This window comes from Actinia tenebrosa, unplaced genomic scaffold (assembly GCF_029948245.1).
Source record: "Actinia tenebrosa isolate PJP-AT-01 unplaced genomic scaffold, QUT_ActTen_1.0 PGA_scaffold13__45_contigs__length_12533684, whole genome shotgun sequence".
Lineage (NCBI taxonomy): Eukaryota > Metazoa > Cnidaria > Anthozoa > Actiniaria > Actiniidae > Actinia > Actinia tenebrosa.
In genome coordinates this window covers 9,866,589-9,879,613 of record NW_028292573.1, presented here as the reverse complement: position 1 = coordinate 9,879,613, position 13,025 = coordinate 9,866,589, and the positions used below count along the sequence as shown (strand labels likewise).

The following is a 13,025-nucleotide window of genomic DNA, read 5'->3' as shown; positions in this document are numbered from 1 at the left end:
TACACTGGTAACGCATTTTTCACAGACAGCTGAGAAAAATTATTACTGGTGCTACTAATAGTCCTTTCTAGCTTGGATTATTCTCCTTGTCATGTTACGGAAATCTTCAAGGCTGTAAATTAATCATGCATGGCAACAATTCAGACCTGAAGTCCTACAATAATGTTGTTATGAATAGGTAAGAAGACACTTGATTAGGCATTGATTAGCTTTAACAATTTATGGCTTAACCTTTGGAGACTATCACAGTGTGGACACAAGAACTGCGACCATTTTTACAAAGTTAGAGAATAAAATGTCGGTAAAAACACAACAATCCAGTTTAAGGCAAAAAAAACTGACCGTGGGATTAAATGATTGTGATTGGCTGAGGTCAATGCCACTCTAATTCTGCTCTCTCCTGATTGGCTACAGTTTACATTCTATATCGTGATTGGCTAACTTTGTAAAAGCGGTCATTTATAGTACCTATAACATATATCAATCTTGGTAGGGTATAGAACTACTTCTTAAAACGTCCTTCGGAGAGATGAATCTGAGACCAAAATTAATTTTATGAAGGAAAGTGATGACGTTTTTGTTTTTTTAATAGTACTTCGCAACCAGTCAAGATCTAAAGTTGCTACCACCCTTGAGTGATGACCTGCGCTTGCGAATTGGTCCAGCACGACGAGCTTTGCCCAAGAAAAAAAACCTCTGTGGGAGATATATTTTAGGTGTGAAGTAACGTCCATCATGTAGTGTACGTGTTAATCCTGTTGTCAATATAAGGTATTTTTTGTAATCAGAGATGGCGCACTGTGTGATATTGATTATAAGCACTTTCATAACCCTGAACCGGTAAAGTAGCCAGGTTTTCTTTCATTTCGCAGTTATTATGCCTCAGGCTAACTTGAGAGGAATTTCGTTTTTTATAAATCGCGCGCAGATATTTTAAACAAACTTCCCTTGCTACTAAATATATAAAACCAAGATTCCTTTTTTAGTATTTTATTACAGTGAATTAATCATGACAACGTTTGCCGCAGAAATTACCTAAATCTAAGTACAGAAATTATAAATATAAAATATCAGTTTGACAAAAAGATTCTACTATACCGTAAACCTCCAAATATAAGCACGTCAAGAAATACATAATGCCAATAATGCGGGCCTATATTTGGAGGTTTACTCACATCAATTTTTATATATCTTCTTGTTTTTCTTTCTCTTCTTTCTTCTCTTTCTCCTTCACCTCCTCCTTCTTCTCTGTTTCGAGGAAATCAAGTCTTCTCTTCCTCTTCATTCTCCTCCTCCTTTTCTGCTCCTCTGTAAGAGGCGGCAGCGGTTCATTTGTGGCTGTAGTAAGAAAATAATGGATGTCGTTTATTCATTTAGCGAAACAAAATTCATTTAATATCAAAAACCTTATCCTCTTGTTCCCTAAAGTATATAAAGTCAAGAGTTTTATATTAATAAGATAATATTGCAACCGCTCTATGAATCTCATACGCGCACAAAGTCCGAGCACAAAGATTTCAGCCTCCTTGAACAAATGCTCTAACTGGTCACGTGGCTTAAAAACCCGCCAAAAAATTCAAGACGCTACATCAAAATCTATTGTAGAATAAATATCTTTCCAAATCTATTACAGGCTTAAATTTAGTACTGTACATTGGTAATGGATAGGTACTGATCAAAATAACAAAAACATTGATCTAAAGGAGTATATTTCTCGCACATTCATATTCCAGTCGTCGACGATTGCGACGCGCGGCATGAAGAATTGATACGGAAAGGACTTACCATCGATCATCATCCCCGATGCCAAGATTTCTGGAGATGTGGGGAAGTCGATGCTCCAGAAACCTGGGGGTGTTCTGGGTGCAGGCCTGTGCTCTGATCTGTGCCTGCACGAGGTCTGTACTCGCCTCTCCCTCTCCTCTTGACTGTACGACGCATAGTACTAGAAAGTAGATAGTTATGTTTTAGCAGGTGCGAAAGATTCATTTGAAATCATTATTCAAGATATATACTTACTGCTTCGCAATCCCTACATGTGTATGCGGGATCCCGCCATCTTTCTCTACCTCGTTTAGGCATACTGCATGTATCTTGAAGAACGCCGCACAAATAAAGTGGCGCGACTTTGTTTATGTACTTTGTAGGTAGGTTCACCAATATAGCCGAACCAATCAGAAAAGACTGTGCATTGACAGTATCCTATTAATCGCATTATGCAATTAGAAGAAAGCAGTCTTTATTTTGCCTCCCGGAAGGGATCTGTTCATCATCTTGGAGTTTACCACTCCCAGGAACAATGCAACATTATAAAAAGTGTTAATTGCACCGTGCTATGTTTATTTTTGTTAACAGAGAGGTAGCTGGGCTGCGTGGGAAACATTATTATAGACAACGGCAAGGAAACCCAATTTCGTGTGCAATCTTGAATTAAATGCATCAATACTGCTAAACTATGTACGCGTAAATTATCTGATCATTATGATTATTGACTGACGCTTTGTTTATTATTTGTACGAGAGTGCCATGAAAGACTAGTTTGCAATTTGCAGTCCCAATTTTGGGTGGAGACCGGTTTCATTTACTTAGACTTCATCTTTGGTCAACTTATTAAGTCATTAGTTTGTAATCGATCTTTGACTGACTTTTATGTGACATAACAATGAACTTATGTTTATAAGCCAGTGTTTTTTCTGGTCAGCGGCACCCATAACAACAAGAAGTAAGTCGAAGAATGAACAAAGCTGAGCAAAGTACAACTTTTGCTGGTGTGAAATGTTAATATTTTTCAATGAAAATATAAGTTAATACACGACTGAGGCGGGAAATTCAAGTTCTATTTGTAAGATGACCTGTTCAAACGCAGCATTTGCCGCCGAAAAGCGATGGCGGAGTGTTCTCTGTCCGATGCTTTTCGGCCCATTCAAGTGCATGGTGCTTCTCTTGATCCAGATAAGCAATGGTTCTTCCTGGAAAAAGAAGTATGTGGAGTGAGACCGCGAGATTACGCGAAAAATTACATTTTCACTCGGTTCCCTTCCGAAATCCAGTACATACAAAGAAAGGAGTTGTATGTTCGTAGGAATGGCGACACACGTACCTTGGAAGTTAGTAATTGCCAAAAGCAGCCAAGTCATGTATACGTTACTTCTACTTTTGGCCTTTTGGTTGGCATTCTGCGCCAGCGCGAATTTCCGGCGAATGGCTTCGAAGGGTCATATTTATTGAAATCTGCTTTCCGATCTTTAAACATGCTTGATTTGGAGTCGGAAAACGATAAAACGCCGTCTCAGAGGGAAAACACGACGTACATATCTACCACTTTATACACAGTTAAGCTCAACAACCTAAGTGCACAGATAGCAAAGTTAGAGGAAGAACTTGCCCATTACAAGAAATCAGCACCAGAAATGCAAGTTCCCGCCATTTCTTCCAGTGCTGATGAAGTTACTAGAAATGATACCCTTGGCTCCACAACTAGAAAAAAAATGGTAGCACTAAAATGTGAGAATATATTTTCGTCGTTGAAAGACATTTGTGCTAAACATAAAGAGTCAATTTCGTCTGTTCTCGGACATTTCTATGTCACTGGCGCAGAAAAGGAAAAGGATGAAGTCAGGAATATAATTTCAGAGGTTTTCAATCGCATCTTGGAATCAAAGAGTAATAAAAATGGAATATGGGGATTTTTTTCAGACGATGTCTCGCATAAAATTTTGTGCCAAATGAGGGTACCTGACTGGGCACTTTTGTATTTCAAGCTGAAAACTCGACTACCAGATTCTGCTTGGCAAACCATGCTGAATGTTACACATCTTGGAAGAAGTGGAGTAAGCTTTTTTTCTATTATGCATATTATAATTTTCTTCCTTTTATTTTTCCTTCCTTAGTTCATTCCTTCCTTTCTTTATTTTCTTTATTTCTTTCTTCCTTTCTCTTCCTTTCTTCCTTTTTTTCTTTCTCTTCACCTTCATTCCTTTCAGTCAAAAAAACTCTTGTCTTATACTAAGTTTTCGTATTATTGTCCTTCTATTGTTATATAGAGAAATTCAGACACACCAATACTAATCACCAAAAATCAAGTAAAGGCAATAAAGGCCCTGATCTTCAAGGTGGTCCGCCAGACACTGAATGTCAACAAAATGAACACCAGTTTTGATGCTTGCTGTGTTGATCTCCCAACTACTCTTGTCTGGGCTATAAGAGAACACAGACTATATGCTTCATCTGATCAGTCTGAAATCGAGTTCAACATAAAGATTGATGGCCGACCTCTTGGAGGTAATTATTCCTTAAACTGAAAGTGCAAAAAAAAAAGAAAAAAAGAAAAACAACAACACATAAAACAATAGTGTTTCATGACTTGCAGAAACAGATAAGATAGGAAAGATGCCACTGTATCAATGTGAGTCCAACACCAATGTGTACTAATACTGCATTGGCCATAATTATACTGCCAGCAATAAACATGTTCAAAATCGATAGCACCTGTAACCCATTGATATTATGATATAACATCATAATTTAGAAATTATAAAATATTGACCACATGCCAGAATTTGAGGGTGGATCAAAACCAACTTTGTCCATTTTACATTTTTTGTTAAAACCTAAATTAAAAAAGCAGGCCATGTACATAACATTTTTATGTCTCTATTGATTTTGAATTTTTCCTAAATATTTCTCACAGGGAAAAGTCAGGTTGCAGTGGGTGTTGTGCCAATAGGGTTTAAAGAGAAGTCATCTGAAAGTGCCCTTTCTGTTTATCCCATTGCAATTGGCAACTGCGAAGAAAAAAGGTATGAATTGCATGAATACAACATTTTTAAAGGAAGGATTAAGGGGAGAAAGATAGAGAGGGATGGATGACTGTCATCCATGACCATTCATTACACAGAAACTCCTATTAACCTACTTCTTTTGAAATTTAGGGAGAGCTTGAAACAATTACTTGCTGTTTTGAAAGTCCAGAAAAACCAGATTAAAAGGCATGGTCTTTTAGTGGATGGAAAGAAATACAACTTGAATTTCACAGGTTCTGATCAAATTCTTTAGAGTTATTAACTATGATTATGCATGTCTCAAAAGAATTACAAATCATCTCTATTATATAATACATATCTTATCTCAGAAATGCAATTAACGTTTTCTTTTTTGTTTTCTTTACTATTTCTACTCCATATTTCTACTAAGAAACATATGTCTCATCAAGTCTGGTTAGACAATCATTTATAAAGTACTTATATCCTACAATGTTAATATATATATGTTTTCCATGCAGTTACCATAGACTACAAAGCACTGCTCATTTTATTGGCAAAGCCAGAAGATGAAAACTTTGCTCTTGGTGGAAAGGGTCTCTCTTGCCAGTTTTGTGCTTTCTGTGATGCAATAAGGGTAAGTAACTAGTTTTCTGTACTGATTTATCATAAACAAATATAAACAAGAAACATAAGCAAGATGACTTTTTTCATTTACTGGTCCAGTGTGAAGTGCATACTTCTAATTTGCACCAACACATTTGAGGTCAAGCTGGTTGGTTTTACCAAATAATATTGCTATTTTAAAAGCATGCTTTGCAGCAAATTTAAAGCATATAATTATGCAAACCCATTAGAATATGATTATACTTTTGCTTGTTGCATTGCAAAAAAATGCTCTAATGTCTTATATTTTTCAACTATGAATGACAGTACTTATCACAGATTAAAGTAATTTTTCACAGTTCTTTTATGAAATAAATTTCAACAGGCATGTACTCAGCATGGTGCCAACTTAGATGAAACATGTGTTGGATGTCTAGCATCAAAAGCCAATATTGGCAGGTAACTTTTTTTCTGCTGTGTCATTCTAAAATTAAAGACAGTTATTAAATCAAATATGATCCAAGTGGGCCAAAATTTTGCAATAAATATATTCTGCTGATCCAAACCTAACAACTTTAAGTATTTATATTAATTATAATTGCAATATTTTTTGTGATATCTTCCATTGTAGGTCAAAAGGTATAAGAGATGACCTTACGTTTCTTCTGGAGGAGGATCTGAGCCAGATTAACTTGTGTTCATTGCATTGTGAAATGCGCAATACTGAACAACTAATTAAGTCTTTGGGGTATCTGGCGTACAGGATTGGTTCCCTTGAAGAACTGAATAACACCCTTAAGTATTATGGGCCAGACAACCAAAGAAATTTCTCCCGCATCACAGTAAAGGAGAAACCAGGGCAAGAATGTGCTATAAACAGAACTAATATCAACGTGGCTTCTTTTTCTGGTAATTGAGATTTTTTGTTAGTTTACTCTGGGAAATAAGTCAACCACATAATATGTGGTTATGTAAACAATGGCTAATTTCGACCTTAATATTTTTCATTTTTGACTTTCTATCTTGGACTTTATAAGGTAACACAGAAAGACAAATTCTCACAAACATGGACACAATCGTGATGGCTGCCCTTCCTTTGGAAAAAAATGAAAAAATACTATATGTCAAGCAAAGGAGCTGCCAAGGATGAGCTTTTGGAATACATAAGATTTTTTGGTGAAAGAAAAAAGGTAAAAAGCCTTCATAATTAGCACATCATCCAAGCGGTGAAATGGAATGTAACAGTTTGGAGGGGAAAAAACTGCAGGTGTAGAAAGGTTTCCTGTATCAAACAAATATTATTGAAGTTGCTTTGCATCATTAAACAAAACTTAGTATTATTTGTTAACTTTATCAACATTATGTATATTGTGAACCATGGTAGATCGGATATTTGGATTTAACACCATTTGTGATTTTTTTGTAATTTCTTGTATGCAGTACATCAGTGATATTCTGGAGCGAGGGTTCTTCGAGAGAGATTTTGGTACACACCAAGAAGAAGTCAACATCAAAGACTGTCCAGGTTAGAAAATTAAAGGGTTTTTTTAGATTATTTACACAAAATGAAACTGCTTTCTAAGTTTCAGGGCTTGATAAATGTTAATGCAGGATTAACTCTATATGTATTTTTAAGAGTTAACCTAAGATTAACAACTGGGCTCCGAGTTGTTACATGGAATGGAATGAGATTTGTTTGATATTTTATATAGTTACTGCCTTTCTTAATACTTCAGTTTATCAGTTGCTTCAATAGCTGAGTGTCATTTTCTTCTTTTTAGCTTTTGAGAAGTTTTTGCAAAATTCCTTTGACGAATGGGAAAAGAAACAGAAAGAAGTTGCTTCCAAATTTGCTGAAATTGCAGCACAGAATGCTACAGCTGAAGAGCCACGAAAAAAAAAGAGGAAAACTATGAATAACTCATCTCTCGAAAGCTTTTCTCAATATGTAGCAGAGCTACACAGAGAATTTTTTGTTAAGGTATTAATCCATTCACTGAGATTCTGTCGTTTACACAGTGTTCTAAATTCAATTACCAGAAAAGCAAATTTTGTACTCTGGATTAAAAGAGAGCATTGACTGTCATTTGGTTTTATTACTAAGTGTTTACATTCTCTCTTTCAGGTTTGTTCCAAATGGAGAGAAATTGCACTCACCATGAGAGAAACTGTCTTTGATGAGGATGACAATCAGCACATAGATATTCATGATATCAAGGTATGATAATTGTCTGCATAGTGGTTATCAATCACCACTTGCATTCTGTAGCTTTGTTTTCATTGATTAATGTTTTTTTTTTTCAGTGTAAGGAATGGGGATTTCTCCTTAAGAAATTGTTTGGTGTAACCCTTGGCACAGGTGATTATGGCCATTTGACCATTGATCATAGTGCAATGCTACTCCGACATTTTAGGTCAATGTATCATTATTCTGGGCAAGGATTCGAAGCCTCGCACAAGTTGCATCGCCAGTTGTATTCCAGAGCAACAAACCATGATCAGGCAGGCCCTGGAGAATCATGTATGTAGAACTGTCATTCTTCCATCTAATAAAGCAAGTGCATTAAGACCATGAAACAAGCTCAAAGTTGGTATCCCCAAAATAGTACTTATTAATGACTTAATACAACCAGAGCAAATAATCAACAAATGAAATACAATAAATAAAGATGCTTTATTTTTTCAGTATCTACTTTGATTTTGTTTCATGGTTTTACTGCATACATATGCTCTGTTATCATTTATCTTATTCTACTTTAATGTTTTCACCATTAAGTGGACCAAATACTCACCCATTGGTATGCAACCCATCTACTGGAGCTGAGATATACATTCCGCGAAGCAGTAAAATGCCTTGATTCAGGTTAGTGAAAAGTACTTGTTCTCAAACATTAATTTTGTTATGACTTGCGATATGTAAATTAAGATAGTTCATTGTATATGTGTACCATGATAAAGTTCAGACATTGAACATGTCATGTTCAACTGCACTATTATGTATTGTTAGTGGCATCAGCAGCTGGTTCCCATTCTTTGAATATTTTCAAATTGTATTGTCACATTTTCTTTTTCATTCATTTTCTTTTTTTGTAGGAAAAAAGAATTTTCACTTTCGAGGATGTGGGTGGCGTCTTAAAGACCAGAAGATCACTTGGTCTCAAGAAAAGATGGAGTGGATCAGATCCATGGATAGATTATTAACAGACATGTTTGGAACTGATTTCCTTGAATATGAATACGACAAGGTAAAGGGCACACAGGTTTCAAGTAGTCCAGTTCCAGCACCTGGCAGACCTATATCACCACCATCCACCCCATCAAGTAGTCCAGTTCCAGCACCTGGCAGACCTATATCACCACCATCCACCCCATCAAGTAGTCCAGTTCCAGCACCTGGCAGACCTATATCACCACCATCCACCCCATCAAGTAGTCCAGTTCCAGCACCTGGCAGACCTATATCACCACCATCCACCCCATCAAGTAGTCCAGTTCCAGCACCTGGCAGACCTATATCACCACCATCCACCCCATCAAGTAGTCCAGTCCTAACACCTGGCAGACCTATATCACCACCATCCACCCCATCAAGTAGTCCAGTCCTAACACCTGGCCAACCAGTATCACCACCATCCACCCCATCAAGTAGTCCAGTCCTAACACCTGGCCAACCAGTATCACCACCATCCACCCCATCAAGTAGTCCAGTTCTAACACCCTCTCCAACACCTTCGTGTACACCACGTCCCATCAGTCCACCATTGTCAGTCTGCATGTCAGTGCAAATGACTAGATGGGAAATGGCTTCCTTGGCAGACAGGCTCCCAAAGGCTTCTTTTGCTGTTGGTATAATGAAAGTCCTGTATGGTACATTCACAGTAGCGGATCCATATTTGCTAGCTATACGCCCTTGTGAAGCTACCGTCTGTGATGCGGAGGCACTCATTAATAGAGAAAGAGTGAAACGAAAAAAAATTCCAATGGGAATACAGCTTCCTGGCTTTGGAAACTTTGACCTCGATGGGCTGGATGTTTTAAAGAAATTTTGTTTTATTTGTGAGACAAAACAAAAATTGGTTGCTGAAGAGAGGTGGATTTTGAAAGGCAGTCTGAACAAACAAGAGGCGGAAATGGTTAAGAAGGCAATGTGGCACACCGTTTCTTTCAAGCCAATATTGCTAAACAATGGGAAGTCAATTGATCCCCTCAATTACTGTGATCTTGTAGAGGAGCGATATGTTGACAACTTCCTGATTGATATTTGCATTGGAAAGTTCTTGCAGTGTGGCACTGAAAACACCCTGTATATGCCTTCTGAGTTTTTCTGTTGGATGACTTCCAGTAACAAGGATTTTAAAAAAGATCAATTGAAGAGAATAATTAACAGCCGCGACCCTTCTAAAATCTCACAAATAATATTACCAGTCCATTACACAGGCAGAAGTCATTGGGGTCTTACCTATGTTGACCTGACCAATCAGCAATTGATGTTTGATGATGGCATGAAAATCCCAATTCCACCAAATAACCTACAGCTATTAAAGAATGGACTGGATATTCTCCATGACCTGTACCCAGCATCGAGGTTCAAGCCCAAGTTCTGGTCAAATGTTTCCAACCCCACACGGTTTGGTATGCCCACTCAAAGCACACATTCATCTGTAGGAACTGGAAGCTGTGGAATTGGAGTAATTCTAGCTGCAAGAGACTTCATTTTGAAGGGTCCTAGTACCATAAACAATATCAGCTGGCAGTATACTGACATGGACTACCACAGGGCAAGACTTCTAGTGCAGATTCTGGACTGGGCAAAGCTTTAGAGACCTGTAGTCAACAGATGTGCTTGGGTGCCTTGTACACCTGTATGTCTGTGTGATGTATCACCTGGTGTCTACTTGGGTCAGTCATGTAAGCAATATTACTAGGTTTCCAAATATTTGTTTTTTAATGTTACTCTAACTATAAAAGTAGCAAAGCTTTAGAGACCTTTAGTCAACAGATGTGCTTGGGTGCCTTGTACACCTGTATGTCTGTGTGATGTATCACCTGGTGTCTACTTGGGTCAGTCATGTAAGCAATATTACTAGGTTTCCAAATATTTGTTTTTTAATGTTACTCTAACTATAAAAGTAGCAAAGCTTTAGAGACCTGTAGGCAACAGATGTGCTTGGGTGCCTTGTACACCTGTATGTCTGTGTGACTTGTATCACCTGGTGTCTACTTGGGTCAATCATGTAAGCAATATTACTAGGTTTCCAAATATTTATTTTTTAATGTTACTCTAACTATAAAAGTAGCAAAGCTTTAGAGACCTGTAGGCAACAGATGTGCTTGGGTGCCTTGTACACCTGTATGTCTGTGTGACTTGTATCACCTGGTGTCTACTTGGGTCAATCATGTAAGCAATATTACTAGGTTTCCAAATTTTTATTTTTTATTGTTACTCTAACTATAAAAGTAGCAAAGCTTTAGAGACCTGTAGGCAACAGATGTGCTTGGGTGCCTTGTACACCTGTATGTCTGTGTGACTTGTATCACCTGGTGTCTACTTGGGTCAATCATGTAAGCAATATTACTAGGTTTCCAAATTTTTATTTTTTATTGTTACTCTAACTATAAAAGTAGCAAAGCTTTAGAGACCTGTAGGCAACAGATGTGCTTGGGTGCCTTGCACACCTGTATGTCTGTGTGATGTATCACCTGGTGTCTACTTGGGTCAGTCATGTAAGCATTATTACTAGGTTTCCTTTTTCCATTTATGTATTATTACAGAAGAAATGGAATAGATAAAATTAAATGAAATTTACTCGAAGACAACTTTTCCTACATAAAATCTAAGGCAAAGTTTTCCATATCCTTGTGTTTTATATAAGTCCGACCACCAGATGAGGTCATATTCCCTTGTGGGTTTGTCTTGATCAATTTTTAGTTCAGAGCTGCACGTCATGCGTTTTCTCTTACCCCGGGTCATTGCAACCTGTATTGCGTCTTCCGCTGTGAGGATCTCGGGCATTTCTGTGTCTTCTAACTCTTCGTGCCCACTCCAGTTGCAACTCTTTCTCAGCGGTACATTTTTCGTACTAAAAGTACCTTCTACTCGCTCCAGATTGTAGGTCCTGTACGTTATTTTAGTTGCCGAGGAGCACATAATTGGTGGACGCCAATGTGTAACCTCCTTGACCGCGTTGACCTCGATGTCCCCAATATCTGCAAGCAACTGCTTGAGATACTCCACCGGAACGTGGAGCAGTTCTATTTTGTTCCATTTGGCTAAAATAGGCAAATCAAATACGATTTAACTATAAATATGATAGATTATTAAGCATTGCGGTAATTGTAGCATTGCTATGAATATGTAATGAGGAAAAACAAAGAAATTCACTACTCTGACAGTGGTTTCGATGTGTTCTTAATTTGAATTAAATTTGGGCAAAGTTTTCTTTGATTTTCTCCAAGAAATATTCGTGAAATTGATAAGTAATTTCAAACAATCGAAAAAGTTCGTCCTTCGATACGACTAAAGGAAGAACGCGATCGCGTGTTTGATATATTGATAAACACTCAGTCAGTCCAACGTTATAATCGTAAGTAACAATCAAAAATATACCTGGGGCCTTTGGATGAAGCGTGTTGTTAATTCTTTCAACAACAGTGTCTAACCATAGCATATAGTTCTTGTAGATCAAAGATCGTTTCGACATTCGTTCAGGCTGAGGAATGTCAACTTCACGAGCGTCGGCGGTAACTGAAAAAACTTTTGGACGATTAATGCGAGGGTGTTTCTGCAGCCAGTGTTTTTTTAAGGAATGTGTTGTTCGGAATTGTTTTCCACAAGTCTGACAAGAAATGTTGAAAGGAGGCATATTCTGACAAAGAAACTTTAACAAATGTCAACCGAAACGATGCCTCAATACAAGAGTAGGCAAACTAAACCAAATCGGATGTTAAGGAATCCAAAATACTGCTAATAATGATTGGCTATTGTGTTTACTTGACCAACAAATCAAACCAGCTGTTTAGGTAGTCTAAAATGGTGTTATTTCCGGTGTTTTAGAAAGGAGTTGCCTTTAATTGTCGGCCTAGTGAAAACGCACCCTGATAACTTAGCTTACACTGTGAAAGTATAACTATGAAGAAAGTTAGGAAAGACAAAGATAAGACTGAGAGGCATCTTAAAAAACTAAAGGAGATAAAGCGACTAAAACGAAAACAATGGATGGCCAGGAAGAAAACAAAAGAACGTGCTGCAAATAAGCAGGAAAAAAAAGACAAGCTTTTAAAAGAATATAGCACGGAAATAGCTGAATTGCAGGCAAAAGCTCGCATAACAAAAGTGAATGCCTCTACTCAGGCACATTCTGTTTCACGAGCACAGTCCATTTCTACTCGACCTTCGAATTTCCGTGGTCGTCAAATGGTCGATGCAGCGCTTCAAAGAGTTCGCGAAGAACGCCAGACAGATAGAGTTATTCCTCTAATCCAAAGTCGAAATGAAAACAAGCGAGCAAATCAAAAAGCCGAACTAAAAGAACTAGATCCTGCTCTCATTACAATCACTGAGGAGGCAAGACCGCTTGGTCAAGGCACATATGGCCGTTGTTTTCTGGCAAAATATCGCGGCCTTGTTGTAGCAGTGAAAGAGTATTTAGATAATGATGG

General features: G+C 37.6%; 3 protein-coding genes across 3 annotated transcripts; 1 reads left to right on the top strand and 2 right to left on the bottom strand.

The window, feature by feature from the left end:
• Positions 1-1,183: 1,183 nt before the first annotated feature.
• Positions 1,184-2,127, bottom strand: LOC148911799 (DNA endonuclease RBBP8-like). Its single transcript, XM_089028828.1, has 3 exons — positions 2,020-2,127; positions 1,786-1,945; positions 1,184-1,338 (listed from the first exon to the last, which is right to left on the bottom strand). Exons 1-3 carry the CDS (start codon positions 2,080-2,082, stop codon positions 1,184-1,186), a joined length of 378 nt encoding a protein of 125 aa, XP_088884954.1. The 5' UTR covers positions 2,083-2,127.
• A 758-nt stretch (positions 2,128-2,885) lies between these two features.
• On the top strand, positions 2,886-11,183 carry LOC148911798 (uncharacterized). Its single transcript, XM_089028823.1, is given in 15 exon segments — positions 2,886-3,830; positions 4,044-4,281; positions 4,691-4,799; positions 4,932-5,035; positions 5,282-5,397; positions 5,752-5,825; positions 5,998-6,275; positions 6,404-6,468; positions 6,470-6,556; positions 6,807-6,891; positions 7,148-7,347; positions 7,492-7,584; positions 7,671-7,887; positions 8,143-8,229; positions 8,460-11,183. Coding segments are annotated over 15 exon segments (4,425 nt in total). The 3' UTR covers positions 10,187-11,183.
• LOC148911797 (uncharacterized) lies at positions 10,783-12,229 on the bottom strand. Its single transcript, XM_089028826.1, has 2 exons — positions 11,974-12,229; positions 10,783-11,636 (listed from the first exon to the last, which is right to left on the bottom strand). The coding sequence occupies exons 1-2, from the start codon at positions 12,227-12,229 to the stop codon at positions 11,170-11,172; spliced, it is 723 nt and encodes a 240-aa protein (XP_088884952.1). The 3' UTR covers positions 10,783-11,169.
• Between the last annotated feature and the right edge of the window lie 796 nt (positions 12,230-13,025).

What these genes read in the sequence shown, in the direction of transcription:
- LOC148911799 (XM_089028828.1), bottom strand. Translation starts at nt 2,082, where the DNA reads ATGCCTAAACGAGGTAGAGAAAGATGGCGGGATCCCGCATACACATGT. An exon ending in CATGTAGGGATTGCGAAGCA is followed by an intron (nt 1,946 to 2,019) that starts GTAAGTATATAT and finishes TCTACTTTCTAG; the next exon opens with TACTATGCGTCGTACAGTCA. An exon ending in ATCGGGGATGATGATCGATG is followed by an intron (nt 1,339 to 1,785) that starts GTAAGTCCTTTC and finishes TTCTTACTACAG; the next exon opens with CCACAAATGAACCGCTGCCG.
- LOC148911797 (XM_089028826.1), bottom strand. Translation starts at nt 12,229, where the DNA reads ATGCCTCCTTTCAACATTTCTTGTCAGACTTGTGGAAAACAATTCCGA. An exon ending in GCTTCATCCAAAGGCCCCAG is followed by an intron (nt 11,637 to 11,973) that starts GTATATTTTTGA and finishes TGCCTATTTTAG; the next exon opens with CCAAATGGAACAAAATAGAA.